At 44.1% G+C, this 25,085-nt stretch overlaps 1 protein-coding gene across 9 annotated transcripts in view; it reads left to right on the forward strand.

Annotated features, from left to right (window-relative positions):
• LOC121928638 (phosphodiesterase 4D interacting protein) overlaps positions 1-25,085 on the forward strand; it is a 139,080-nt gene that overhangs the window by 42,180 nt on the left and 71,815 nt on the right. For 3 of the 9 annotated variants that reach the window (XM_042463607.1, XM_042463609.1, XM_042463610.1), the window contains 4 exons: positions 6,909-6,985; positions 9,651-9,759; positions 11,717-11,892; positions 12,329-12,446. In XM_042463607.1, the coding sequence (XP_042319541.1) occupies positions 6,909-6,985; positions 9,651-9,759; positions 11,717-11,892; positions 12,329-12,446 (480 nt within the window). Of the gene's footprint in view, positions 1-6,908; positions 6,986-9,650; positions 9,760-11,716; positions 11,893-12,328; positions 12,447-20,453; positions 21,837-25,085 lie in introns of those variants that run through there. The other 6 variants (XM_042463605.1, XM_042463606.1, XM_042463603.1 and 3 more) reach the window with 4 other exon arrangements.

The raw sequence follows: 25,085 nt of genomic DNA on the forward strand, positions 1-25,085 counted from the left end.
GTTTCTGAGAGGGGTGTCATGGTAGTTAGCCTCATCCTGAAATGGTGCAGTGAGAGATATCAACTAGCTGCCCTTATGCAGATAGACAGTGCATCACAGGATGAGAAATGTTTTACTTAGCAGCAGGGTAACCCATCCAGCAAACAAAATATTTTCCCTAAATATTAGATAAACCACCATGGAAAGAGGACATCTGCTGGGTTCTTCTATTTCACCTGGTGCTCAGTGTTGATTCAAAGCCCCAGACAGCCATTTTGCCAGCTAAGAAACATGAGAAGAGAAAGTGCTTAACAACCACACAATATTTTCTTCTTTCCCTCTGGCTGACAAAATGGAAGCTGCTGTCTCAGGAGGACACAGAAAGACACATAGATAGTCCTAGGGATACTGCTTTAGGCTGGGAAGGTAAAATTTATAGCAGCAAACCCACATCACATGCTTTTTACCTTCTATGCTACATGAGTAATCAAATAGCAGTTGGATATGTTATAGTGAGTGAGCCAATTGTGGGTTGGCAGCTCCGATTTACTGGCTCAAGCCGCCGATCTCTCTTCCCCAAACTAAGCAACTGAAGTCAGGACATTCTGTTCCAAAGGAACCAAGCGTTGCGTTGCTCAGCTGGCTCTTGGTCATTCTATTCACAGAAAAGCAAAGAATATCACTTGCTCCTGGGCTTAAATCAATTCATGAGGAATATGAAATAAGCAAGCAAGTTAGAACTTTCAGTGGCAAACTGTCAGAAATGGTGGCTGACTTTGTAGTGAGTACTTTACTTGTTTCATAGGCCAAAATCACTGCCCCTTTGTAAATGATAGTTTTTATATGATCAGATTATTAGGGGTAGAAACTCACCTCTCTGTATGAAACTTGGCAGTCTTCAGAAAGAACAAGATTGATTGCAATAACATTCAGTTCAGTCAAGCAATAAAAATGTTATAGAAAACCTTTTAAAACTAATAAGTTTGAAATGTATCCAGTAAAGAAGCACCAACCAGTCTGAGATTTGCAGGCATCATATACTCAAAAAGACTTACTATTTCTGCTAAATTTCTGTGGAATAAAGTCAAATGATTTTGTTGTTAACTATGATCCTCCCTTTGAATTCATGAGCGATCCATTCTGGACGCCCCGCCCCCCCCCCCCCCCAGTGAATGTGGAAATTTGCATATATTCAAGCCCCATAGGCTTGAATGGACACACACTCTCACGCGCATGCACCACAGGCACGGGCACCATTAACTTTAATGGAGGTTGCTCTTCCATGAATAATCAAAACTACAGATCTCAAGTCCGTGACTTGGAATAATTACTGAAGAAAGTATGTATATCTTAAAATTGTTAATGCTCCTTTCTCCAGTTTTTGCATCTTCTTCCCTCAAGCCTAATCCTGCTTTATGTATTATATAATGTTCAGCATACAAGTTAAACAGATAGCATGATAAAATGCACCCTTGCCTGACCACCTTACCAATTGGTACCCGTTTTTGTTTTTCTGTCCTGACAGTAGTCTGTTTTCCTCAGTACAGGATACACATCAGGACATTCAGATGTTGCACGCCCATTTCTTTCAGATTGAGCCATAGTTTTTCATGCTCTACACAATCATATTTGCTCTAATCTAATAAAGCACAGATTGATTTTCTTTTTACTTTTTTTCATGTGCTTCATTATCCAATGTATGTTTGCAATATTATCCCCAGTGCCTCTTCCTTTCCTGAACCCAGGTTAGACATCTGGCATTTTTTGCTCCAGATATGGTAAAAGTCTTTTTTGTAGAAGCGAGTGTTACTTTGCTTGCATGGTAGGTTATTGCAGTGATCCAGGAGTTACTGCAATCCCTGATGCCACCTTTTGTGGACATTGGAATGTATATTGAATGTTTCCAATCTGTGGGCTATTGTTTGTTTTCTATATTTCTTGACATTTTTTTAGTTAGAACGCTCTCTAGTCTGAAGCAGTCTATTGGTATGCCATCTATCCCTGTTGATTTATTTCTCCCAAGTGTTCTAAAAGGGTTAAAATGTTAGAATTAGTCCTAACTTTTGTAGGCTATACATTTGAATGGGGAGAAGCTCTGGTTTTTGTATGAATTGTCAGTGTTAGTTCTGAAGAGTGACTCTGTTTCTGATCTATAATCCTTATCTTGGCCAAATGTTATTAAATCTGAGGCTTCTGTATTGTCATTGAATTCTAAATCCATGTGATGATTGTATGGCAGAGATTGGATTGTCGAGTAGTACAGTGGTGTTCTGGCTCAGTCACTGACAGTTTAACAAACCTTGTTTGAAATTGGTGTAATCTACTTTGCATAGCTCTTTGAGCTATTGAAGATAAATGAGAAAATCCCTCAACAAAAAGTTCTTCTGTTGCAATAGCATCATCCATTTGTGCCACAGACTTAGGCTGTAAATATTTGACTTTTTTCCTTACATGCAAGGATTAATACAGTCGGCCCTTGGTATCTGCGGGGGATCTGTTCTGGACACCCCCCCTCACAGATACCAAAATCCATGGGTGCTCAAGTCCCATTATCCCTAATGGCAGCACAGTCATGTGGCCACACCACCATTATGAACAAATGCACTGAAGCCCGCTTTCCTTCCTTCCTTCCTTCCTTCCTTCCTTCCTTCCTTCCTTCCTTCCTTCCCCTCTCCTACTTCCCTCCCCTTCTAAGGCTTCTACCCAGGCTTTGGCTTTGGGGAAGTTTAAAGGTGGAGTCTGGAGCCCTGTTGGCAGAAGGGAACCACACACCACAGTCCCAAGCCCTGACCCCAGCCCCAACTCCAGCTCTCTCCAGCCAATGGGGTTCCAGCCTCTGAACTGCCCCCAAAGCCAAGCCTGGGAGGAAGCCTTGGAGGGGGAGGGAGGGAGGATGAAGGAAGGAAGGAAGGAAGGAAGGAAGGAAGGAAGGGGGAGAGAGGACTTCAGTACAGTTGTCCCCAGTAGCAGTGTGGCTGCATGCATGTGCTGCCATTGGGGACAATGCAGGTTTGCTGTCCACAGATGCTCAGATCCACAGATACCAGGGTCCCACTGTAATTTCTGCAGTTTTCCCCCTGCTGCCAGTGAAAAATATTTCACTGCAGTTCTTACCTGGTAGTAGCACATCCTGTAATGTTTTGAGAGATTATTTTGAACAGAAATAATATAATTTTTGTTCAAAAAACATTTTTTTGTGCAACACCCCCCCCCCCCCCCCCAGTTTCCAGATAACCACTTTGTTACCCCAAATGCCAGGGTCCTGGGAGGGCAACCACAATTAATATTCAATAGGGGAATTTTATTGGCTCAATGAAATCAGCTGAGGGGGCTCAGGCAACTCAAAGTAGGGATGAAGCCTGTATATACCGGTTCTGAGAAACAGAACTCCAGAGTGCAAGTTCCAAAAATAGTTTTATTTATGAACCAAAGGGAATCACCATTCACATGGAGACACTGACTCACGTACATGTTCAAGAACTAACAAAATGAAAGGTGGTAGCAGATTTAAGGGGTTTCAGAGGGAGATAGTGTACTGATTCCAAATGTGGGGCTCCAGTCGGGGGATACCAGGAAAACAAGTGGCTCAGTAAGATGATCATGGCATAGTGATATGTGATATGGACAGAGTGTCTGTCTCTCAAGAGACCAAATTGTTAGTGTCTAAGCAAACATTTTAATAGGGCAAAACCATCAACAAGGTAGAATTCAAGATTATGGGGTAGGAGAGAAGAATGGGAAGGGAAATTGTAAATGGCTGGACAATCAATGTAAATGCCCTTGGACAAAGGAATATCTCTCCCAAAGAGAAGTGTGTTTGGATTTCTGTTTACTTGTAAGCGCAAGATCTGTCACCCACCATTACTTTTATCGATGAAGAGATTATTCAGATTATGTTCTTGATTGATCTTTCCTTTACTTCATGCTCTTGAGCACCCCTGTGCTAAGTCTTCCGGATCTCTTTGCATGGTAAGGCTGTTTTTCTTGCAGTGGGGTGCCCTTGCAGATACTTGCCTTAAACATCCTATTATTATCAACTTGATATCAGAAAAGAGAGGAGGTCAAGGAAGAGTGGACCTTGGGGTAACAACATGGAGTTTTGTGCAAGATTGCTGGGTTTTGTGTAGACCCCAACAATTTTGTAGAGTAAAAATTTCTATCTGGAAACAGTGCTTTTCGTATAGAAAACATGAGATTTTTGCACATAACCCCACAATTTTCACACAGAAAACTTGCATGTATTTCTGTGAAGAATAATTTCCTAAAACATTTCAGAATGTGTGCATGTTGTGTTACTTAACCCTATTTTTGGCCAGGAAACAAATAAAGGAAATGTTACTTGCATTCTTACTCTGGAATTTCTATTTTCACTGCTGAGATATTCAAGAGTATGAGGCAATACAGACCGGCACTTTGTGCTGGTCTGTGGGCAGAGTTCATAATAATAATTATTATTATTATTATTATTATTTATTTATACCCCGCTCTTCAGCCAAGGCTATCAGAGCGGCTCCCTGCCATGCAGGAACCCTCCATCAAAGCATCCCTGACAGATGGCCTTACGGAGAAGTAGCTGGAGAAGAGAAGATTAAGAGGTGATATGATAGCTCTGTTTACTTGAAGGGATGTCATATTGAGGATGGAGCAAGCTTTTCTGCTGCTCCAGAGAACAGGACCCAGAACAATGGATGCAAACTGCAGAAAAAGATTCCACCTCAACATTAGGAGGAACTTCCTGACAGTAAGGGCTATTCAACTGTGGAACACACTCCCTCAGAGAGTGATGGAGTCTCCCTCCTTGGAGGTCTTTAAACAGAGGCTAGATGGCAATCTGTCAGGTATGCTTTGACTGAGAGTTCCTGCATGGCAGGGGATTGTACTGGATGGCCCTTGTGGTCTCCTCCAACTCTATGATTCTATGATCTAAACCTGAAATCCACAACAAAGGATTCAAGTATAGCCTTAGCATGCCTGAGACAATATTTAACTAAACAACTGAGTAAGCAAGATTTGTGTTGGCATTGTAGCCAATGTAAGTGCTGTTAGTTTGACTGCTGCAGTAATATGCAGCAAAATTCTCTCCATTTAAAAAGTAAACATTTTAAATTCTTGGGTGAAGGGAAGACCTTTCATTCTAGATTGTTAAGGGAATACTGTTTGGGCTTGGGCCAACCTAAGCTGAAAGCCCTGGTTGTGTTCTTTATAGGTGTAACCCAACTCTTCTACAGTGGACCCTTGTTATACGCTGGGGTTTGGTTCCAAGATCCCCCGTGTATAACAAAATCCGTGTATGCTCAAGTCCCATTAAATATAATGACATAGAAAAATGGTGTCCCTAATAAAAAATGGAACAGCAAGGTAAATTTATACTTTTTTGGAACATTTTCAAACCGTGTATGCTTGAATCCGTGTATAAAAAATCTGTGTATAAGAAGGACCGACTGTACTTACAAACAAGACAGCAAAAGGCAATTCTATTCAAAGCTTTATTTAAAATAACACAGCCCAGTCCAGCAGCGTATCATATATAAGCAGGTCTTGTCTGCACTAGTGTTGGCAACCCAGAGTATCCTGGCCCTAGCACTGCCCCAATCCTGTCCTGTTGCAAAGGCTCTCTCCATTCTGACACCAAGTGGCTACATGTGTCTGCTACTGAGCTGCACAGCACATCTGCCACTACCACCATGAGTAACTTTACTCTGAGGTCAGAACGAGGCACCCAACCTTGATCATATGGCTAGGTGCCTTGTTTTGACTTCATATCAAAGTGATCCATGACAGCAGTAGATTTGCCTGCTGGCTCAACGGGAAGTGTTTCTAACAGCTGCCTGGCATCAGAACAAAGGGCTTCAGACTAGTTAGGTTTTTAAATGCATTCAAAGAGAGGTGTATTCTGGATCTGTTGATGAACAAGCTGGACCAATGGTGTCAATAGGGGGGTTCAGAGAGTGTGGTTCACACCAGGTAACATCCTTAGGGGGATTGACACCACTGTTCCTCAAACTTCTGCCATTGGGCAGAAATGGGCTGTGGTATTTGTCTGTGTCCCTTTAAAATGCTGAAAAGATGGGATGAGTGGGGTGAAGCTTAGTGGAAAGGAAAAGGAGAGGCCCAGTTTTTAAATGTTAAATGTTTACATTTTTAAAAAATTACATTTTAAAAAAGATTATTTAAAAAAAATTCTTTAAAAACATCAAATTTGCCAAATTTTCACTTCACTGATCTTCAGTAAAAAAAACCTCAGCATTAACAGCTGAATCCCGTTTTAGGTGTTAACAAAAAGTATCCAAGTCACATGATGACAAACAGTATTGGGTCCCTTCTAGGAGAAAGGCAGCATCCAAATGAAATAAATAAATAAATAAATAAATCATTTTCTCCCTGCTCATCATGGGGAGATTGGAAGTGGTAAACACAGGGCACTGAGCAGAGGACAGCTCACATTCCAATTTTTATGTGTTTCTGTACCACGTCTGAATAAAGTGAGATTCTCTGCTGTCTACACAAGTACATGTATGGCGTACATGTACATATTCACAATAATGGGTCAGGATATTGTACCATATTACAGTATTTACATGCTGAGTTTGAAGAGCACTTCCATAGTCCCATACCTCTCCATCCCACATCCATAAACTCTTTTGAGTCAAGGCAGATGGGACAGAGGAATTTGATGTCAAAGCAACATGATGATGTGACCATACTAGATGAGCTCTTCTCACATCCTATTTATTTATATCATTTATATTCTACATTTTCTTTAAGAAAAACCAGATCTCAGGACAATTACTAGTGTAATCTAACCCATTATCCAGGTACCAAAATGTCTGAAATGAAAAGCAGGCACACCACTTCAAGATTTCAATTTCAAAAGCTGAGTTCAACAGCCAAACAGAATATGATAATGCTTTGTACTTTATACTTTTCAGAACATCGAGCTGAAGGTAGAAGTGGAGAGCCTGAAAAGAGAGCTCCAAGAGAAGCAGGAAAACTTGGATAAAGCTTGGTAAGTAGACCTACAAAAGCTAACTAACACACATCCCATATCCAGAACCGTTAGGGAATCTTTCCTCCTCCCCAACCCATTAGAAAGTGGAACCAGCAAACAATCCACAATACTGTATTCATTCTCACACAGGCTAAGACTGCAATCCTGTGCATTTTCAAGTCCCACTGAAAAAATTTCATGGCAGGATTTTTTTCTTGCATGCAGTGCATATCTAACTTTTTAAAAACAATAACTAAACACATTTTTATCCCCAAACACCAACTTGTGCTCAGGTATAACTAAATAGGCAAGCTGCCCTCCTGTTGACTATCTTTGGTAAACAAGTGGGAGAGTGTGTGTTATTTTTCTCTTTTGTCAAGCTGAGGAACCTTTTATTAAACCTGTAATAAAAGGTTTTTTTTCCTCCATCCACCATGTCACAGGCTGGATTAAGAAGTTTCCTACAGCTCAGACACTGCTTTTCTTTCCCTGTGGTTTGTGAATATTATTGGTTTTCCTGCTCCACCTTTTTCTTAGGAGTGTTTGCTTTGCTCTACATAGATGGGAATTTGTGTCCAAGACTTTGACTAAAGAAACCTAAATTTAAACCTCTTCTACAGAACCATAATTTCTGTTCCAAGCTATAAAGCAGTGGTTCCCAACCTTCCTAATGCCGCGACCCCTTAATACAGTTCCTCATGTTGTGGTGACCCAAACCCATGAAATTATTTTCATTGCTACTTCATAACTGTAATTAAATAGGTGTTTTCCAATAGTCTTAGGCGACCCCCATGAAAGGGTCATGTTTCTTTTTGAGTTTTTATGGAAGTAAATCTCAGCGAATTCAACTGAATTTCATTATGCCTATGAGCTGTGCCATAACCAATGTTTCATAACTACATCACCCTTTCCACATATATTAAATCAGGTTCTTTCTTTTTAAAAAACTTACGTTGTCAAAAGAAATAAGTATGGAAAGCCCACCCAAACCACACTCCCCACCCCACTCAAAGCAGTAAGAACCTAGATACTTTAGAGCAGAAGTGGGTCTGTATGCAGCCCTTAGGCCCCCCCCGAAATTATTATTTTTATTTTTAAACATAATGGCTAGACTTCCAGTTGGTAATGGCACCTCGATGAGACGGACTTTTGTGGGGCTCCGCAGAGACGTCTCTTAAGTGAGGGAGTTCTGACCTTTGTGGATCGGAAAATTCCTCTTTGGAATAGAGGAATCAGGGGCTCAGTGGAGGGTCTGGAAACCAATACTAAATAATAAAATTTACATAATGACTAAAAATGCCATGTTGGACAGTTTTGCCATTTCTTTGCTTCTCCTGAGAATGCCCAAGAGAGGCTTTTCTCTAACAGGAACCAAGATTGAAATGGTGGAACATGCTCTGGTAACCTATTGTCTAGATTTCTATAATGTGCTTTACATGGGGCTACCCTTGTACCAAGCTCGGAAGCTTCAGTTAGTGCAAAATAGGGCAGCCAGATTTGTCACCAGTTCATCAAGGTTTGACCATATTACACCTATCTTAAAATATCTTCACTGGCTTCCTATCTGCTTCCAGGCACAGTACAAGGTGTTGGTTATTACCTATAAAGCCCTACATGGCTTGGGCCCGAGTTACTTACGGGACCGCATCTCCCTATATAATCCGCCCCGCACTCTTAGAACATTGGGTAAGAACCTATTGGAGATAGCAACCTCAAAGTATGTTGCTACTTCACAAAGAACATTTTCAACAACGGCTCCAAGACTCTGGAACAGTCTTCCTGAGGAGATCCGATCGGCGGCCTCGTTAGAAACATTTAGAAAAGCAGTTAAAACCAAGCTTTTTAGCCGAGCATACTCCACCTGATATGAATACCCCCCTGATATGAATGACTTGCCCTGTCTGTGTATGATCCCTGCCTTGCTTGTTGATGCTATTGTTATTGTCTGATGTTGGATATTTTATTGTTTTAGCTGCTTTTAATTGAATTTTGATGTAAACACTTTGTGCTTTTATTTAGTCTGTAACCCCGCTTTGATCCACCGGGAGAGGCGGGAAACATAAATAAATATTATTATTATTATTATTATTATTATTATTATTATTAAGACGTTGACCTCCATTTTACTTCTTGGTTAGAAAAAGGCCCTCCACAACTCCTGGGGACCATCTTTAGTTTTAAAAAGTGTTGTTGTTGTTGTTGTTGTTTACAAAATAGTAAAAATGGGTAGCTACATAAATAGTGAAATCAAGTACATTTGCTCCTTGTTACACTCATCTGACTCTTTAACCACATGACATTCCTTTGTGCTGGGTCAGTCCTGAGTGACTAGTGTTATCTGACTGGCAGTCTTTCCCCAATGTCTTCAGGCCTTTTATCTGCTCTGCTATCTAAGAACATTTTAAAGAAATATACTAATATCTTTTATTTTGGGTCCCTTTCTGCCTCCAAGGCAATTTCTCTGCTCAATGTGGTTTAATTTCTTTTGCCCTGCAATGTAGGGAAAGAAAAAAAATGGCACCACAAATATTTCTGCCTTGCTGGCACAAGCCTTGCAAGACTCAAGAACCTCGGAGATGGGGGCACTCTGTTTCCCCTTAAATTGTGCTTTGTTACTCTACGCATGTGTATAGCTGTGCTAGATGTCTGTTTTGTTTTAATCAGTGAATCTTTTGTATTTCAGGGCAGCCGTAGAGAACTTGCACAATCAGAATGAAGGACAGATCTGTCAGCAGCAAAAAAAAGAGCATACGTGTGAGATCCTGGAGAATAAGATTCATCTACTGCAAGAGGTGAGAAAATGGGCTTGGCAAGACAGGAGGGACACTTTTGCTTTGATGGCCATTCTGATAGGGGAGAATGATGACTGGCACATTGAAATAGCCAGAAGAGTGAGATGTGTGGATTGATACCTGGTTCTTTCAAAACACACATTTGATGATTTAAAACCTGATCAGTAAATTATGTCTTCATTATTTTACATTTTTCTTAAAATCTGAGTTAAATGTCTCATTCGAGTCTTTCTGCATTAGTTTTGATCCATTAATCAAAATTATTTTTTTATCAAATTTCAAAAGTCTTATACAGTCGACCCTTCTTATACACAGATTTTTTATACACGGATTCAAGCATACACGGTTTGAAAATGTTTCAAAAAAATATAAATTTACCTTGATGTTCCATTTTTTATTAGGGACACCATTTTGCTATGTCATTAAACTTAATGGGACTTGAGCATACACGGATTTTGTTATACACGGGGGATCTTGGAACCAAACCCCAGCATATAACAAGCATCCACTGTAAAGAGCTCAGCTTCATCATTTAAGATCCTCTGTGTAGCAGGATTAGCTTTCAGTGCTGGTTGCCCTGTGGAGTGCTTTGCTTAGATCCAGGAAAAGTAAACTCTTTTGCACAGCTTGATGGCTAATGACATTTTTAGGAAGTCTGAACTGAAGGGTAACTGTCAAGAACTAAGGAAATCATATTCAAAGCATAAGGGTGAAAGATGAGCGATTGGAGCACGTATTAACTTAATCCAAGTATGATGGAGCAATTCTGTGGATCTTCCTGGGAATCTGGCTTGTGACATCCAAAGTCTCAAGATTCTGTTTATCTGACTTTTTAGCAGGCTTCCCATTGAGGTGGGCATAAATCTTTTCCCCTCCCTACATTGAAAGAACCTGTAGGTAGGAAATGGAGGTGGGAAAGGGAGATGATGGCAGCAGGAAGGCCACAGACTCCTTCTTTTCCCTTTCCCACTTGGCCAGCAGCCCCACAAGAAGCTGCTGCGCATTGGCAGCACCATCTCACCCCACCAGCAGCCACAGTGAATTAACTTCTCCTCAATTCTTATCCACTGCATTCCCCTGCCCTGCACTCCTTGTCCCAAAAGGAAGAGTAGGGCAGGGCATGAGAGGGAAGGAAGGGTTAGGCAGGCAATAGTGGTCCAGGCATCTCGGAAATGTACTGTTGCCACCCAGCAATCCCGTCTAGGTCTGGCAGGCCTGTTGCTTGGGTGGAAAAAGGAGGCAATGGCAGCACCAATGCCTTTCCTTCAGTGGAAGGGGAAGGAATGTATGGCCTTCACTGCTGCAGCTGCTGGCACCTCCCTTTCATGTCCAATGGATGGAAGAGAGGGATACACTCGACTGGGTGGAGAGTGTCTTGGGACAGACTGTGGGGAATCACTCCATCTCCTGTTCACCTCTCTCTAAGGTATCTCACCTGGTGTGGTCCATATTCTCAGCAACCCTTAATGATGGCCCTGATTCATTCTCATTTCTGCTAGAAAGAGGAACTACCTAGAACTATGGTTCATTAGGGTTACCTCGGGACTGGGTACCCACATGGCCCACAACCCTAGGACATGACTAGCACGTCATAGCTGTGCAGTGCCATATAGACGGCATGTGCAATGATGATGTTGCTGCTGTGCTGCGTCCAAATGGAGCAGTGCAGCAGTGACATGTTCGCTCAGCCTGCTTGCGGCGGCACAAAAAGGAGCCACTTTTTAGCGCTCCTTTTTTTTTGCTGTGCAGCAGCTCTACACAATTCAGTTGTTGCAGCACTGCTGCGCAGCAAGGAAAAGCAGACCCAGCCCACCCTTTTGGGCCCATCTGTACTGGGCCTATGATTTTATGGTTCATGGTCTTTCAGATTCCTGAGTATGAGCAGGACAATACACAAGTATTTAAATTGTCTGAAATTAAAGCTTTTATTTGGTGTCATCTCTGGTTGTGTCTCCAGGAGGCCCAGTCAGCAAAGACCAAAGCAGAAAGGATGACAACTCTGGCTGAAATTGAGAAGAAACGCTCCCTAGAACTCAACAGGCAGCTAATGGAGTTCTCCAAGAAGCAGGATGAGACCCAGAAAAGCCAGGCCCTTTTGGAAACTTACCAGGTTACATTGGCAGAGAAAGACAAGTGAGTATCTGTGTGTTTAATACAGTGGTTTAGTTTATATCTGTTACCCATAAGACAGGCTCGCTACAGAGGTTTAAGGAATGAACTTCCACTTCAGAGCCCTCAGAAGCAAAACAAACTTTATCTCTCTCCTTTTATGGGATCTTATTGGGACTTTATTGCTACAATTAATTTCGATCCTTATTGCTATGATGTAATTTCTCCCTGCTTTTTTATTTCTTTCTTTGTTTACTGATTTTGTGGGAAAGGTGCCTCTGTGGGTGTTTCAATTACTCCCAGAACCATCAGTGCCTTGTTGTAGATGTCTCTGTACTGTTATGGCCCAACTTCCCCCACAGACATAAATTGCAACAAATGCCCATCCTGCCATATCCTGTATGGAAGCAGTACTATTTCCTTGTGTTAGCCAAGGTGACCAGACCCTTTCTCCTTGCAGAAAGATTGAGGAGCTGACCTGGAATCTGAAAGAAAAGGAGCAGCTGCTTGAGCTGCTGTCCACAGAGAAACAGCACCAGCTGCAATGTCTGGAAGAGCCATGGAAAATGAAAGTGCAGGTAATGATGCAGCTGAAGTTCCCCAGTACTACATTATGAATTGTGCTTTTGCCCTCATTTCAGCCCACAGTGCTTGCTGATAGTAGAACCTAAGCACTGGTTTAAAGTGTTTGAGAGATTCATTTGGAAAGAAGGCTGAGTAGAATGTTTGAATGAATAACTGGGTGAAGTAAATCAGTAAACTTTTGCAGCTGGGCATATATTCTTCCTGTAGCCACACAAGACATTTACTTCTGCCCAGGAAGTGATTTAAAAATGATCTGTCTAGAGGTGCGAGATTAATGTTTCTGGCAAGCTGCATTCTGCCCTCTTCCTCTCCTCACACATCTGGATGCTTTTGCCTGGCTCTTGCAGAAATGCAAGGCATGGTGGTGTGCCACAGGGACACTGGGGAAGGGCCATGGCAGCAATGGGAACTCCTGGTAGGCCACACAGGCAGACTTTCTGGATTACTTGTGGGCTGAGGACCACCAATGCTATATTACATGCAGGCAGAGACAGCCCCATATTCCAGAGAATATCCCAACCCTTTAAAAAAAATTCTGAACATGCCCTAAGTGGGAAAGGTTGCATCCTTGCTTTCTGCATCATTTGAAATAAACAGAACAAAACCATAGAGAGAGCCCACCTCGATTCTTGTATATCAGCTCCAATGCTCAAGCATGTCACCCCCTGATGCATCCTTAAGCATCCTTGAATCCCAGTTTTAAAAGTGAATTCTTAAAATACTATGAATTTGAGAGGTTTGCAGGGCTCTAGTTGCTCAGCACCTTGGACAGCGACTTTAAAGTTCTAACTAAAATCAAGAATGAATTTACCACCCCACTGACATGGAAGCCACCAGTCACTAGATGGGGATACAATTGCATTGCTCCGTAAACAAAACATAACACTGAGTGATTTATAGTCAACACAGTAAAACATATAAAAGATTTTTCCATGAGCCAAACTAGATAACAAGAATCTGCCTAGCATTTACCTTGAAAACCTTTACTGCATGAAGCGATGATACCTTGTAGTAAGGAGCCCTGTTGGTACAGTTGTTAAATGCCTGTACTGCAGCCACTCACTCAAAACCATAAGGTTGCGAGTTCAATCCCAGATAAGGGGGCTCAAGCTTGACTCAGACTTGCATCCTTCCAAGGTCACTAAAATGAGCACCCAGATTGTTGGGGGCAATTATCTTACAGTTGTAAACCGCTTAGACATTGTTAGTTCAGTATGAAGCGTTATATAAATGAAGCTGTTTGGTATATAAATGAAGCTGTTTGTAGTACCTCTCTGATTGTTCCAGTCGTCTTTCTCTACTCCCAGGCAAGACACTGGAGTCATGATCCCACTAGCAGCATTTATCATAGGAAATGTGCAGCTGCAAAAGTAGGATGGAGCTACAGCTTTTGCCTGTCCACTCAGCCCTCATGAGAATGTCTTCATTAATTCTCTTGAACCGATATTCCAGATACACATACATAGACACCATTCATCATTCAAAACCCATCATTCATATCTTAAGCTTTGGTATTCTACTGTTCCTTCTCAGTCCTAACTAATGCTACTACTACTACTTTAGTAAACAATTACCTTTTTATTCAGATAGGCTTTTAATAATTAATAGGTGTCAGGGAGCCCTTTTGGGAGGCTTCTCTGCTGTATTTTTAATGTTGTTATGTTTTTAAATGATTTTATACAATTTAAAAATTAATAGTGTTTTAAATCACAACTAAACAATGATCAAATTGCTTTATCCTGCCTTTTCCAACAGCTCTAGGACTCAAATTGGCTTATTAAAATTAAAAAACAAAACAAATACAGATTAAAATCACACATAAAGGCATAAGTAAAAATGTACAGTTATAAAGAGCCACCAAGAATTCGTCTGAATATATCAGCCTTCTGGGGCAGACCACCTTAATTGATTCTGCATCCTTACATAGATTCATAGGCTTGGAAGAGACCACAAGGGCTATCCAGTCCAACCCATGGCATACAGGAAGACACAATCAAAGCACTCCCAAACAGAAGACCATCCAGCCTCTCTTTACTGAGTCTCAGGCAGTGATCCGTTCATAACAACAAAGTTAGAAACAAATGAAGCTGCTCCAATCCCAGATTGCTTCCACTCATCCATTACAGAAAACAAGGTCTGGAGTGTATCCAGAGGTTTCTGGAGCCAGATACTGCTTGGGACTGATTTTTGAATGTTTTCTTTTTGTGGATAGAGGAACTGAGGTAGAATATAAAAGAAATAATAATAAGAAGAGGGACACTAATACCAGTGGCATCCCTATTTCTGGTGTCACCAGGTGCAGGGGGGACTGTCAGGGGGGCCAGAGCAGCCAAAAGGGCACACTTGGCCCACTTCTTTACCACCACAGCAGAAGGCTCTTTATAAAGAGGCCCCACCTGGTGTCATCCCTCTTCTAGGCTCTCACCTGATGCAGCCCACACTCCCCGAACCTCCCTAATGATGCCACTGATTACTTCATCTCATGAGATAGTTATTGCTGCATTGCTTCTAATTCAGTGGTACTATGTGGTATGGATTGTACAGGTTGGCCTATGAAGTGCTGGTGTATACATGGGCTTGTATTCTTCATAAGTCTGGTGGCTTTTTTCATAATGTCCAGTCTTACATTTCTTGTTTTTAAATCATAGTTGCATGTACAGTGCCAAATCAAACAATGCAAGAGAGAGCTGCATAATCTCTTAACCTATCATTTAAAACCTTAAAAGCAGGTGGGGTAGGAGTGAGGTGAGATTGTGTCAATTGTGTTTGGGGGGAGGAGGAGGAGGTTTTCCTGTCTTCCTGATATAAAGAATCTCCTTGGTTGCTATTAACCCTGCAGGATAAAACATACAATATCAGTATGATGCTGCTGTTGCCCCCCTGTGGAGAAAACACAGAGATATCCATACTGTGACACTGCCCTTCTTCAACAGGGCAAATTACAGCTTCAGACAGGCATTTCAAATTCTGGAAAACAGGGAAACAGTATTTTTTTTAAAAAAAAAACTTTAAAATTAAATTTAAATTTTAAATTCAATTAAAGTTAAAATTTAAGCTTAAATTTTAATTTTAATTTTATTTTTAAAAAATTACCAATTGTTTTTGTGAATCGAATTCATGACCCCCAGTCTCCTGGTTGAATTTGTTCTGATTGAAATTGCAACCCAGCCTCCTGCAACCTTTGGTTCGCAGATGTGAATTTCTCTGTTGAGGCAAAAATTCCATAAATTTGCATTTCAAGATCTATTAGTTTACTGTGAGACAACAATTATAATTCAGTTTTTGCAAAGGATTCTGATATCTTTCTTGGAAACAATGTATCTGCTGCTGGAATAACATGGCCTTTCCAGCTCTTGGACAGTAACTTTTTGTTGCCACAAAATTACAGTCCCAGTTGCCATGTGGAGTGCAAATTCCTCCTTGCCCTCTTGTTTCATCTAACCTCACTGTGGTCCCAGGTCCTCCTTTGCATCTTCCTACTATCACTCCCATTTTCTTCCTCTTTCTACCTCTGCTCCACCCCTTCCTTCTTTCCCAGTCCCTTTCTTCCACCATTACAACCACCCCCATTCCTGCCTCTGCTTTATCCCACTATTGCACCTCCTCCATGCTCTTCTTCCTTTAGCCTACTCTGTCAAGCGCTACCAACTACTGGGGCTGCTTTAAATGAAGGTGGGCAGGCAGGTTGGCACCAGTGGCCTCCCTGGCACTGCCTGAAAATGAGGAGGCCAGGGAGGAGAGAGGCAGCTCTTGCCCTCTGCTCAGGGTAACGAGACAGTCCCTCTTTTCCAGGACATGTCCTCCATTTCAGACTTCTGCCCAGGATGATTTCCCAAAGGTTCTTCATTTTAATCATGTCCAAGAAACATGAATTTATACTTATAGTGTTTTGAGCTTTTCCTTGGTCATGTCTGCCATTTTTCTTGACTATCATCCATTTTGCAGTGCCTAGTCCTCCTTGGAAGTGAGGACACATCTGGTCATCTGGCCTCTGCTCATCTCTGCTTCCAGGCAAGGCTGCCTTGGGGTCTGTCCTGCTTCCACACTCAGTGCCCACTGCAACTGCAGCTCTAAGCTGGACCACAACTCTTAATCTTTGTTGTTAACTGCCCTCAAGTTGATTTTGACCCATAGTGACCCTGTGGCTGAGACACCTCCCAAGACTCCCTGTCCTCCATTGCATTGCTTAGTTCCTGCAAACACATACCTGTGACCTCCTTAATAAGCATCTAGCATGCGGCCTTCCTCTCTTTCTGCATCCCTCCACCTTTCCTAGCATTGCTTTTCCAGTGAGTCCTCCCTTCCCACGATGTGCCCAAAGTACAACAACCTCAGTTTGGTCATCTTGGCTTTCATGGAGATTTCTGTCTTGATCTGCTCTAGGACCCATTTATTTGGCTTTTTGGCTGTTCGTGGGATCCTCAGCACCTTTTCCAGCACCACATCTCAAATGCATTTATTTTCTTCCTATCTTCTTTCTTAACTGTCCAGCTCTCACATCATAGGGAATATGATGGCTTGTACGATTCTGGCTTTTGTGCTCAGTTGTAGATCTTTGCATTTTAAACTCTTTTCTAGTTCTTTCATAGCTGTTCTCCCCATTCTTAGGTTCTGTACAGACTGGCCTGAAAGGCCGACCTGGGAGTGGAGTCAGGGTGTCATGTACAGATGACGCACACCACGACTCCGCCCCAGGGCACCATGACATGACATCATGGCACTCTTCCAGCACTGCATCCATATGACGCAGCACCAAAGGAGCACTGCATAGCCACACTGCAGTGACTATGGCACCCTTTCCAGGGTGTAAAAAGGAGCTGCTTTTTGTTGCTCCTTTTCACATCCTGGAAAGGCCGGATTGGGGCTGTGGCATGGGGTTGCTACTGTGAGAATGAATAAATGAATGAAGGGGTTCTGACAGCTACAGCCCCAATCTGGTGTGAAAAGGGGTGGTTGCAGGCCACCCCTTTGGGGCAATCTGTTGAGCCTCTTAGTCTTCTGATTTCCTGGCTGCAGTCCCCATTTCTATCAATGTCTGATCTCAGGTATAAGAATGCTTACTCTTTCTATTTCTTCATTGTCTGGGGAGTTTATCACACGGGATGAGAGGTTCTCAATTTCGAAAGAGAAGATAGTGATGTCAATTTGAAAATTCACGCAATTATGTGATTACTTATCACACCTTAAATTCGCTGTAATGGCCTCCCCAAACGCGACCCAGATTCTGTGCAAAGTAAGCCATCACATTGGTGGGTTCTTAATTGTGAATTGGCACCCTTGCGCATTCTCAGTGAGACTCCAGATGACTGGAGCATAGCATATTTAGGCGAGTGAGAGAGAGGAACCAAGGAACCCCACAATTTACAAAAGAGGTTGGGGGGACGGGAAGAATGGTTGGAAGAACATGCTCTATTCACGTTAAAATGAGAATATATTCTCTCTTGTCACATTAAAACGTGAATATAATGGTTATCCAATAGCTCCTGGTCCATGCCTCTTAATTAGCAGGCAGCAGCCCCCCCCCCCTCAGCAATGCTAAAGGACAAGCGAAAGCAAAATTGAAGCAGAATTGCAGTGTGGCTTCATGGGAAACTCCCTTCCAGAATGGGGGGGAACCTGGACCAAAGGAGACATGTACAACACACCAAACAACAGCGCACTTAGTGCGAAGTTGCCTAGGAACAGGGTTTGTGACTTTGCTAGTTCACTGAGGCAGGTTACAGACCGCTGAAAAGCGGCGGCCTGCACCCACCCGTTTCCCTGCCGGATCGGGGCCTCAGCAGCCAGAGTGGCAGCCGCTGAGGCCCCAATCTGCTGCTTTCCAGGCCGCAGGGAAGCGGCAAAACGCCACTTCCCTGCCGCCTGGAAAGGGGTGTCCTTGGGGCTCCAAGCCCCAAGGACACCCCGCAACGGCAGGGAGGAGGAGAAAGGGGCCGCTTGGCATCTCTGGGCGCAGCTGTCTGAAGGCTGCGCCCAGCGATGCAAAGCCAGGAAGGAGCTCCAAAACGGAGCTCCTTCCGGGGTTGCGGAAAGGGCGCCCTAGGCGCCCTGGCACAGCCCCAATATGTCACAACCGCGCCCTCGTTTGGGGGCGGGGGGGCCGGAGTTAGGGATGGCGACGGCTTTGTGGAATGGCCGCCGCCATTTTCTATGCATGGAGCACGTAGTAGGGTTAGGGGCGTCCGGAAAGGACGCCCCTTTCTAACCATAGTACGCGCTCATCGCGTACTTTAAGGCTGAATTTACTTAACTGTGGATTGATGCGTGATTGTGTTTGGACTGCCAGCGATCGCGTGTGCTAACCTTTCATTCTATAACGTGAATAAGCATGATTCCATTCAGGATGGCACTGGATTATACTTCCAATTTCAGTCCTGTGATATCCTCCTGGATTGAATTTATGTAGGCGCTCTGTGGTCATGATTTCTGTTTATTTTATGTTCAGTAGCAAGCTTGCCTTTGCACTTTCTTCCTTTATCTTCTTTAGTAGTAGTTCTAGGTCTGGGAGGTTTTGTGCTAGTACTATCGTGTCATCTGCATGTCTCAGATTATTGATATTCCTTCCTCCTATTTTCACTCCTCCCTCTTCCGTATCCAAGCCTGCTTTCCTTACAATATGTTCTGCATATTAGTTGAACAGGTAGGGTGAAGAGATGCAGCCTTGTCTGGCCCCTTTGCCAATTGGGAACTATTCTGTTTTTCCATGTTCTGTCCTGACAGTAGCCTCTTCTCTTGGGTACCTCTTCGTCTACTAGAATTCAAAGATATAGCTGTGTTAGGGACAGGCAGTAAGGGGCGGCCTGCAGGTGCCTCCATTTTTGCTGGATTGGGGTGGCAGCAACTGCATGGTGTGGCCCCAATCCAGCTTTTCCAGGGTGTGAAAAGTAGCTCCAAAAGTAGCCCTGAAAAGGGTGCAATAGCCGTGGTGGTGCAGCTTTATGGTGCTCCTTTGGTGCTATGTTGTCTGTATGCAGCACCAGAGGAGCACCATGATGCTGCGCCCAGAATAGCTCCTTAGTCTGTAGAATCAGTCTGTAGAGAGATCTTATAGCACCTTTGAGAGTAACTGAAAGAAAGAAATTGGCAAAGGTTTATAGTAATAATAATAATAATAACAACAACAACAACAACATGAGCCTTCGTAGACTTCAGTCGACTTCCTAAGATGCATTCATCTATTGGCTTTCTTGTTTTGAACAAGATGTCCCTGTAAAACCAAAAAGAGAGCAGGCGTGCCAAAAATGGTCCTCAAGGGAGTCTTGTGGACACCTCCATAGAGGGACCAATGTGCTTTTCTGCCTTGGGTGTAAAGTGAAGTGTGAGGCCAGTGTGGGACTGAACAGCTGCCTCAGCACTCCTCCTCCTCCTCCTCCTTTGGAAATGACTGACATGTGTACAAAAACAACAACAACAACAACAACCACCAAACAGTGATCCCTTTATTGGCCAACCAAAATGCACAATATACTTGTTGCAAGCTTTCCAAGCTCTTTTGGCTCCTTCTTCAGGCAGGATGTTACAAAACCAGACAGGAGGAACATTTGAGCTGTCAGTCAGATGCCTGTTGTTTTTTGTTGTTTCTGTCCTTAGTTAAGGTACTACAGGGAGGGCATCTTTTGCAGGCAGGCTCCTCCTCCTCTGGCCATGTGGCAATTGGGCAAAGTCCAGGAAATTTAAAGTCCCTTTGCATCTCAACAAGGACTCCTCTTTTGCAATCCACAGAATCATAGAGTTGGAAGAGACCACAGGGGCCATCCAGTCCAACCCCATTTTGCCATGCAGGAAATCTAAATCAAAGCATCCCCACTGACAGATGGCCATCCAGCCTCTGCTTAAAGACCTCTAAGGAGGGAGACTCTGAGGGAGAGTGTTCCACTGTCTCACAGCTCTTACTGTCAGGAAGTTCCTCCTAATGTTGAGCTGGAGTCTCTTTTCCTGTAGCTTGCATCCATTGTTCTGGGTCCTATTCTCTGGAGCAGCAGAAAACAAGCTTGCTCCCTCCTCAATATGACATCCCTTCAAGTATTGAAACAGGGCTATCATATCCCCTCTGAACCATCTCTTTTGCCATCTGTCTCCATTCCTGTGGAGTCCAGAGCCCTCTTTGTAGCCAGAGGAGAATGGGTTCCTGAAGAAGTCTGTCTCCCTTTGGAGCTTGGCTCTCTCTCCCTGCTGTTGCGGGGGGTCTGTGGCTATTTTGCGGAGGGAAGGTGCCCCCTCCCTCCCTCCTTCCCGGGTGGCGGCAGAGGGAAACTACAACCCCCGAGATGCTCTGCGCGAGAGGGACGCCCCCTCCTCCTCCTCCTCCCCCCGGGTCCACCATTTTGAAACCTGAGCCACAATCGCGGGCGGCTCCGTCGAGGCAGCATCCCTTTGGGGACCGGCGGCGTCGCAGGATGGAGCGGGATCGCTGCCGGGTGTGCGGTCGGGGCTTGCTGGGGGCGCACCGGCGATGGCTCTTCCACAGTCGCCGGGGCTCGGGGCTGAGCCTGGGGGCGCTGCTGTCTCACGCGGTGGGGCGGGCGGTGGTCCGGGGCTCGTCGGGGGGGGGGGGGGGGGAGTTCGCCTGCGGGAAGTGCGCCTTCATGCTGGAGCGTCTGCTCCGCTTCGACGCCGTGGCCGCCCGCATCGAGGCCCTCTCCCTGGAGCGTCTGCAGAGGCTGCTCCTGCAGAAGGAGCGCCTCAAGCTCTGCATCGCAGCCATGTACCGCAGGAACAACAAGGAGCCCGCCCCCCAGGAAGGCCAGGGCCAGGGCGAGGAGAAGGACGGCTACGCGGCTCTGCTCCGCCAGGACTTCGCCTACTCGGGCTTCGAGTGCTGGGCCACCGAGGCCCCCGAAGCCAGCGGCCCCGAGGCCTCCTGCTCCCCCGGAAGGGACTGCCCCTCCGCCGGGGGCCGCCCCAGGCGCTGCAGGGGCTGCGCGGTGCTCCGGGTGGCCGACGCCGACTACGAGGCGGTCTGCAGGATCCCCCGCAAAGTGGCCCGGAGCCTCTCCTCCGCGGGAAGGGCGCCCCTGGAGCAGGAAGAGGAGGAGGAGGAAGAAGAAGAAGGGGAGGCCTCCCTGGAGGAGGCCCTGCCAGGCCCCAGCCCTCCCCGGACCAAGGGGGGCTGCTGCTGCTGCTGTTTGGAGGAGGAGGAGGAAGAGGGGGAGGAGGAGGAGGAAGGGGGCGCCGGGTCCTCCCTGGAGATGGCCCTCAGCCTGGTCCGGACCCTGGGCTGCAAGCCCGTCCAGAGCCCCCCCGGGAGCAGGCTGCCTGTCCCCGTCAAGGCAGGGCTCCTCCTGGGCCCAAGGAACAGCAGCCCCCGGAACCCCGACCAGGCGCCGGGCCTCTGGGAACTCGGCGAAGAGCTCTGCGGGACTTACCTGCCCCTCCGAGTCCAGGTACGCCGCCAGGGAAGCCCTCCTCCGGAAAGGCAGGCCTACGAAGACGTGGCAGCCCTTGGGGAACCCTTGCCCATAGAAGATCATTGAGGAACACTTGCCCATTAGGAGTCACGGGAGGATATTTGCCCATAGAAGATCATTGAGGAACATTTTCCCATAGAGGATCATTGGGGAATACAGTACTAACCCATAGAGAAGCCATACTTGCCCATAGGGAGTCATTGGGGGAATACTTATTATTATTATTATTAAGCTTTCTTTATAAAGTAGTGTAAATTTACACAACACTGTACATACAATCAATTAAGATAGACAAAACAAACCTGCCTATGGCCTACAATCTACAGCAACAATCAAACATAATACATGTTAATGCACCTTAACATTCAAACAATAAAATATTGCAGACAGCAAATTAAAATAACATTGGATAACAATTGTGTAATATCCAGGATACTTGCCCCTAGGAAATCATTAGAGAATGCTTCCCATAGAGATTCATTGGAGAGTACTTTCCCATAGGGATCATTGGGGAATACTTGCCCATAGCAGAACATTGGAGAATACTTGCTGTGGGCAAGTATTTTCCAATGATTCTCTATGGGCAAGTATGGTTTCTCTGTGGCCAAGTGCTGTCATTTATTTTAGTATGCCCCCATTGGCCAGGAGAGACCCATGGCGGCCTTCTCCCAGTTTATCCACAAGCTCCCTGAACCCTGCACCCACCTGGTCTAAAGGAGGGTCTTGTTCCCTCTTGAAAAACCTTGCACTCAATGAAAGAAAGAAGTGGACAGCAGGGGCTTTCCTAGACTCAAGTCTACTTCCTCAGATGCATTGTATTATTTTTATGAGGAAGTAGACTCAAGTCTAAAGGGATGCAGTGGCTCAAGTCCTTAAGATGCTGACTCTATTGATTGCAAGATCAGCAGGTTGGCAGTTCGAGGCCCAGGTGCTACATGTTCGGGTGAGCCATCATCACAAGTCCCAGCTCCTGCCAGCCTAGCAGTTCGAAAGCATGCAAAGGCAAGTAGATAAACAGGTACCACTCCGGTGGGAAGGTAAACAGTGTTCTGTGCTGTCAGGCTTTCCACACGATCACAGAGTAGTCTCTGACAATGCTGGCTCTTTGGTTTAGTAACAGAGATGAGACCCCCCCCCCTTTATGGTCGGACATGACTTGACAACCTTGTCAACGGGGAACACCTTTACCTTTAGACTCAAGTCTAGGAAAGCTCCTGCTGCCAACTTCTTGCTTTTAGTGAGTCTCAAATGTGCTGCAAGATCTCTTTACACACTGATTCTACAGACTAACACACGGCTATGATGTCTTTGAATTCTCTCTCTTAAAAAGCCACTTCTTATTTTGAGGGGCTAGTGTGCCCAGAGGCATCGCACCATACCCACCTGCCCAGCTTACATTCCTTTTAGTTCATTGATCAGAATACTAACTTCTAGAAACCCATCTCTTTTGTCTTTCACTGCTCTTCTTTTTAAAAAATAGTAAGCATTTTCTTGTCTTGCTTATTTCTTGCACAGAGGAATTTTGACCCATCATCAGGACAGTTCTGTAGAATAGTCCCTGGCAGTTGGAACTGACACATCTTCTGAATGCTTAAAAGGCATTGTGGCTGAATGACCTTTCTCTACCAGCACACTGTGGGTGGCACTCTGGGTGCCATCTGCAATTGAGTCTGCTCTTCATCCTTGCCTTTGTTAGAATTTACAATCTCATTAAGGTGTAACAAAGAGTGCATCTGTCACTTTTAATTGAGAAATATCCCCATCAGTCTAATTGTATTCACATTAGCTTTAAGTGTTAATTTCAGCTAGCCTCAGGTATTCATCTTCATAAATTTCATGGCCAACTTATGAAGCACTTGAGACATTTCTTTTCTGTGAATTTGCTTGATTCTAGTTTTAATGATAGAAAACTCACTGAAATCCTGTTAGTTATTTGGTGGCAGAGTAATGCACACATCACATTCAGAGCTGAGTCTTGCTAGGCATTATAAGCTTGTAATGCCTCCAGAAAATCTGTTCCCTTTTTCTCTTGCGATTACAGCTACTCTACAGGCAGTGTAATGTAGTGGTTTGAGCATTGGACTGTGACTCTGAAGACCAGGGTTCAAATTACCACTCAGTAGTGGAAACCCACTGGGTGGCCTTGGGAAAACCACACACTCAAAGCCTCAGTTAGGTTTGCCTAGGATCACCATAAATTGGAAATGACTCGAAGGCACATAACAACATCATCATCATCCTTGGATAGAGTAATCCCTTTTCTGTAGTAATGAGACTATTTATACAGTACACAATCTGCCTTGAGCTGCACATACAGAAGTCCTATTCAAGTCCACAGGTATAATCCCTGGCAAGATTGCCACTCTCTTACCTTGCACACGTTCCAAAGTTTTTTGGTCTTCAACCAGTAAGGCCATGAGTTGTTACCATGTTGCAGCTCGACCTATATTGAATTTCACAAATTAGAGAGGAAATCTACCCCTTAATTGGACGATAGCAAAAATTGTATTTAAGAACAATAAGTGCACACAGTATGCATGATAAAATGGTTGCTGGGGCTAGAGAGTAGACACATGGGACAAAGGAGACAGAGCATTAAATCATATGGTTTTGGGTGAGTGCTCTGGACAGTGTGTTAAAAACTAGAATTTTTTTTTTATCAAAGTGGAAAACACTTTTCTTTTTAATGCACTGGTCTTCAAACAGTCTGGTTTAAACTGTCTGGAGCACTCCCACAAATATGTTTGACTTAATGTTCTTTCTTGCCTGTCCTGTGTTCCTGTTGCCCTGTGTGCAATTTCTTTTTCATGTTGTCATATCCTCCCTCCCTACTCGTACACCTATTTTCCATGGCAACAAAATACTGCCTTCAGACAGGGAGATGATTTTCACTGTGAAATTGCAGCACATAAGGCATCTTTATTTAGAAATTGTTCTTATTTTCACATTCAAAAAGCCACAAGTGGAAAATCAGAAACATGCCAACAGAGAAAGTTTACTTGAAAGTGTATTGGAGTGAAAGACTGCACTCCACTCATAATGCATAGTAGAAATGGATACTTGAAAGCAGGAAGATGTTTTCCAGTAGACAAAATAGTCAATTTATGCCACTGTGTCATTTAATTACAAATAACCTATTTTAGAATTCATTGTCTTCTGTTTAAAAATGTGTCACATCTGAACCTTCCAGAAGCTAAAGGTTCAACCTTTCTGCAGATTTCTGCA

This window comes from Sceloporus undulatus, chromosome 4, assembly GCF_019175285.1.
Source record: "Sceloporus undulatus isolate JIND9_A2432 ecotype Alabama chromosome 4, SceUnd_v1.1, whole genome shotgun sequence".
Classification (NCBI taxonomy): Eukaryota; Metazoa; Chordata; class Lepidosauria; order Squamata; family Phrynosomatidae; genus Sceloporus; species Sceloporus undulatus.